We start from the raw sequence: 5,546 nt of genomic DNA, 5'->3' as shown, positions 1-5,546 counted from the left end.
AAGTTTACAAAATCAATGGCAGAACTTTTTTGCATGAACTGAACTAGCAGTATGTGGTGTATTCAAATTGCAAGGTCTATTACGGTCATGTATTAAGCGAAATTTTCGAGTGTATGTAAAGGTATTTGGTAAAAGAAAAAGAAAGATAACCAAGCGATTAATCATCTAAAAGAGATTTAGCGATTTATACGATTTGATGATACCTCTCAGCAACGTGCTATCGACGTAAGCTACTCGACTCTATAATTTGCGACATACCTTGACATTAGTTACCTATAATGATTGCTATCTATTTGAGGGAGTATATAATTCTATTGCAGGCTTTTGATCTGTTAAGGAATCCAGAATTTGTAGTACCAATAAGGCAAGCAATAAATGAATGGAAATGCGACATCGACCTTGGTCGCTTTTCAATTACCAATGCGTAACTTATGTTCATTAGGTTCTTGTGCCGGGGAGGGAAATGCAGAATCACGTCTGCTTTCTGTTTTAATAGAAATTTTGAGCTGCATATCTTTGAGATTTTTGCTGAGTAAGTGAGATCTGTCTGCAAGTCCGAGCTGTATAACCACACTAGTCATTTTGACAAGAGCCTCTCAACTCTGCCCCCCATTTCATACGTCAAACCATGAAGCTCACGATTTGCCTTATTTGGCTTGCTGGTCTTGTTGCCGTCTCTGGTGATGAGACAAGTACTTGCATTGCACTATGCACAAGTGATATGAGCTCGGCACGCGATCATTGCTGCGACGGTATGCGAGTAAAGAATTGGAAATCGTGCTGTAAAGCAAATTGCAGCAGCAAAAAGAATATTACGATTCCGTGCGACTACAACTGACCAAAAGGCTGCATCGAAGGTTCCAACTTTCACAATATCGCGTTGATGACGCGTAGCAATCAGGAAAGCTAATAAAAGATCGTTTTTCCTATATCTCCATCATTCATCATCTTATCTCTCCTAGTTATTCGGCTTTAGACTTTCAAACAAACTGGTCAATAGACCGTAACACTGTTCAGCTCGCCACGATTACAGTTTGAAACAACATAATGGTGTAGCTAGCTTTCATTACATTTCGTCTGTCAAGACAGTCAACAAACGTGCACTAGATATTTCTTCCTTTGCTTATCGCTGTCACTCTGATACTGCTTATTATGTCGCTTAAATTCTAATTTGGGTACTGGACAGGTGCATTGCTTGAACATCTCGTGATACTACCAAAACGGTCTATTCATATCGACTTTTTACCAGATACGATAAGTGGCTTCTATACAAACGCTTCTAAAAGGCGTTCCGCTGAAAACTAGAAATATGAACCTCTCATGATTGCTAAGAGGTGTCCAGCTCCAAAATACTTTCGGCTAGAATAACAGATATAAGGATTTGTCCTTTTTGGCCAAACACTTTACAATGCTAGCGTATTGTGTGGCGACGAATGTTCTTCCACTCACACAAAACATAGATGAGGTGAAATAAGCTTAAGCACATGACATTGCTGTTGACCAGGTAGGTTCGACCTAACGCAGTGGAGATTTGCACCTATAGAAGACTTGTCTGTATTGCATTCTCGGTAAATAGGTGACGAAGGGACCAAAGTCAGCTTATTTCCAGATCTTACACACTAGAGCTCTGACGCAGATCGCCAGTTGATAGAAAAATGGACATTTAGAATTGATTGATAGCGATATATAACATTTGAAGCGTGTATTATGCCAGAACAGCCAACTGACCTTCGATGTATATAGACAAGTGCATTATTCTTGCTCTCTAAACCCGAGAGCGCTTTACATCAACTTGAAATGAAGACGGAGAGCTAACAACTTCTATGGAGTAGATAAATTCTGGTTCTAATTTAACACCATTCGGGAAAGATAAATACTAGCTGTTGTCTATATTTTGGAAGTGCAGACACCTGCTTAAACGAAAGGCTAATGCATGGTAACATCCTCGCCGCCCAATACTAACTTGCTGAGAACGATTTAGAGCATTGAATGTGGTCACAATCTGTAGCATTATTGACCGTCGAACACCAGAGTAAACAGCATGAGAAATAATTATCGGTAGGCAAGCTGATTAACGTACTACGAGCACTAAGGAAAGACATAAATTTTGCAATTCTTTTAGCAGTGTTCAACTCTTATCGCTGAAAAAGACACTAAATCTAAACAGCAAAATTTCTAAGCAATAACAGCGACATTAGTCGTGAACTCATTAGTGCATTCATCGCTCGAGTTATCGAGATATTTTCTATTTAAAACTTCAAAAACAGATCTTGGTGCCATCGATCTGGGGCTATCCAGCAGATCGTAAGTTCGTACATTACAATGTTTGTATGCCACATCAAATTACCGTCGTTTCCAAACGGGGCGTAGCTATTCACCTCTTCCATTCACCATGGTCGAATTCGTGTTCATATTAAACAAGTGAATTATTGTTCAGGTTACTGAAGAAAGACGACAGTGAAGCACATATCCTTGTTTTAGATCTGGATAATGGTGGCAAGTCGATCATATTAAATAATTTGTCGGAAAAGGAGATAAGGCATATCATGCTTACACAAGATTTTAATGTCAAGAGTCCTCAGGTGGATGGTTTTAAATCAAAAGATAATTCGTCCGTGTTTGGCGTAGATATTTCTACGAGCAAACGGGTGCTTTGGTGCGTTGCATGCTCTGTCCTCGATAGGATTTCGTAAGCCGTCCGATTTTCAAGATGCTTTGAAAAGAAGGTGTGTGAGTGGGTTGATAAAATAGCTGGTGATCACTCGATTCGCTCGATCCAAGAACAGGATTCTTTGTGTGAGCTGCATGGAGCCAGCATATTGGTATTCTACGTAAGAGGAGGTCGACTCTAAGGTATGAGAAGGATTTTCTTTATGTACAAGAGTTGGAGGCATTTTAAGGGATCGAACGGCGCAATTTGATTTGGTGTTCATTCTTTTGCTATATGTTGTGTAAAATGCGTATGTCTGCAAAACATGACCCATCATACGCATATCAAAGCAAAGTAAACAACTATATGGTAGCTATACAAAAAAGACACAAAGCAGGCATCTAAAGCTTATGGACTTTAAGACTACTGAAAATGATAGCAATATCCGTAGAACGAAGCAGCAATACTTTTTGTACATGTAGTTTCGCTGATGTAAGGCTTAAAAAAGAGCTTTACCAATCTAGAAGTATGGACATGAAATCTCATAATTCCCATTAATTTTACAATAAAAAACTTAAAAGGATACTACTCACTGAATGGTTCGCATTGAAGGAATCAGAAACCCATCACGCGAAAGTAGCGTCAGATAAATATGATGGATCAACCATCAAAGTGTAGAGGCAGATTCAACAGGAGTCATAGTCTGTTTGCTTCTCAAAGTACAATTTGATTGGTCCCGCCATGTTTGGGATCACGCATGAGGAATACTTCTGTCGTGTTGCCACTATTGTCCTCGCCATCGTAGCCATGACTGCCCATGTTCCGGAATTGTGTGGTCCAACTCGTCATGCTTTTGATGTACTTGAAGCTGGGTGGCTCGAAAATTATCACAATGCTGACAATATTTCTAACAAGCTGTGGTTCAACTTAGTTCCACTAGCGACCACACGATTGCATTTCATACGCACGCGAACATACTTGAGACTAGACCTAATGGGACAGAAGTATTGTATTCTCTCACGTTTGCTGCTGCGCAGCTCAAGTTGGAGCCCACGAAAGTTGTAGACATCAAGGCAATTCCTGTAAATCTTGCCCATCGCTACACTTCAGATGGCAAATTGACCTATCGACATGACCGTGGGAAGTGTCGACGAGAGGTTTGTCCTAGTTGAAATCATGGTGTGGATGGCTAGGTATGGTAACTAAGATCCTACACCAGTTTTCAGCGACTCTATTGACTCAGTGGGGATTGGCGCAGTTATGTCTGACATGTGCGGAACGAATCTTCCGAAAAGAGTGCAATGGTATGTCCCGAGGACGCCAATCACCGTTTTCCTGGGTGACCTGTACCCTATTCTCGAAGATGTTGTGGTGCTTTTCAAGAATGACTCCAATGATCACGTTTATCAAAGGAGGGTTGTCACCCAAGTTGTCACCGCCATTAATGCTCGATTGACCGTTGGAAAAGTTCTTTGTCGATATTCTACAGTTTGTTACTTACGTAATAATTTTACTTGATTTGTTCCTCTTCTATTAGATGTAAGAGATAGGTGATTTGTATTGATTTGTATCAAGATTTCATGTATTCATGAATTAGACTGAGTCTGGTTAGACTGGACTTTATCTTAAAGACTTCATCACAGTGTATTTACGCATTGAGTGGCCATAATGTGATGCTTACGTTGGCTATTAGTGAGTTGGATCTGACTGATAGAGAGCAGCTAGTCTGTATGCTGCTATATCAGTATTACTGCTGCATCTATACGCTCTTACGAGCTTCGACTGTAACGTTATTAATCTACTTTTTGCACTCATTGCTTAAGGATTCAAAAATCCTTCAAGTAATTTTTGAGATTACCTTAAACTGAGCTTTACAGATATGAATTATTAACATGTACACATAGAATGAAAGTAAACAGTTTTGATTCTATATGTAAAAAAAATTCGAATATATCGTTGGTTTTGTGGCTATTTAAGCACTATAAGAGCAAGTTCTGCGCTGAGGCACCAATTCTATTAATGTATACAGATTTTCTGCTGCAAAATGCTACACTAAATGTGATCACACATCTATTTAGTTGATGTCTTTGACGCCAAGTGTTCATTAAAAATTGCTTCTTTCGAATATAAGTATAACCTTGTCTTTGATTTCGTAACACTTCGGCAGAATAATAAAAAGACAGTAAACGTAAACATCAATTACTTGTATGTATAGAACTAAGTATCACTCTTGAAATAAGTATTTCAGCTGAGCTCGACCAAACATACAATTACTGGTATTGAAAACGCACAGTCTGGATGATATGGAAATACAATACGACACAAAAATGGCTCAATAAGTTTGTATATTTGACAAATGAGGGGCAACAAAATAAGGTGCAATGGTAGCTCGAGCTAGAGAATTTGTGCACTGAAATTCGACACAGTAAACCTCGCGTCGTTAGCGGTGATAATCTCGGTGACAGCCTGTACTTTATGGACGTAATCATCAATAGAAATATCCGACGACGTCAGAGAATCGTTGAGAAAAAGGAACAAGTCACCTCCGTAGTTAAACATCCCCATCCTTGGAACGTACCATACCAATTTGCTCCTTCGGTACTTGTCATATAGGCCCCCGTTGATCACCGCATACTCAGTAGACTTACCAAGAGCTTTTTCAGGAGTATAGCCGCCTTGCCCTGTCATCCAGACCAAAATTTCAACTGGGGCAACCGAAGGATCAGCAGAGCCTACGATCATGCTCAGACCAACGTTTGAAGATTGCTTGCTTTTGAAAGTGTAAGTGTGGTACAATTCTACAGGTATAGACTTGATGTCTCCAACTCGCTTAGAGTCCACCTGTAGTTGGGCAGCAGCAAACGTCACAGGTTTCAAGGCTGCTGTCCCATCCGAG

At 39.9% G+C, this 5,546-nt stretch overlaps 2 protein-coding genes across 2 annotated transcripts; one reads left to right on the top strand and one right to left on the bottom strand.

The window, feature by feature from the left end:
* Window positions 1-580: 580 nt before the first annotated feature.
* Window positions 581-943, top strand: PHALS_14511 (uncharacterized protein). The gene has a single exon (XM_024726935.2). It carries the CDS (start codon window positions 629-631, stop codon window positions 836-838), a length of 210 nt encoding a protein of 69 aa, XP_024577562.1. The 5' UTR covers window positions 581-628; the 3' UTR covers window positions 839-943.
* A 4,101-nt stretch (window positions 944-5,044) lies between these two features.
* Window positions 5,045-5,392, bottom strand: PHALS_11556 (Glycoside hydrolase, family 12; the record flags this gene model as incomplete). Its single annotated transcript, XM_024726934.1, has 1 exon — window positions 5,045-5,392. The coding sequence occupies one exon, from the start codon at window positions 5,390-5,392 to the stop codon at window positions 5,045-5,047; it is 348 nt and encodes a 115-aa protein (XP_024577561.1).
* Window positions 5,393-5,546: the final 154 nt, after the last annotated feature.

Source organism: Plasmopara halstedii (assembly GCF_900000015.1).
Source record: "Plasmopara halstedii genome assembly, contig: Scaffold_555, whole genome shotgun sequence".
Classification (NCBI taxonomy): domain Eukaryota; phylum Oomycota; class Peronosporomycetes; order Peronosporales; family Peronosporaceae; genus Plasmopara; species Plasmopara halstedii.
This window is presented reverse-complemented; position numbering and strand designations above follow the sequence as displayed.

Excerpts from the sequence above, each read along its gene's own strand:
- PHALS_14511 (XM_024726935.2), top strand. The coding sequence starts at position 629 with ATGAAGCTCACGATTTGCCTTATTTGGCTTGCTGGTCTTGTTGCCGTC.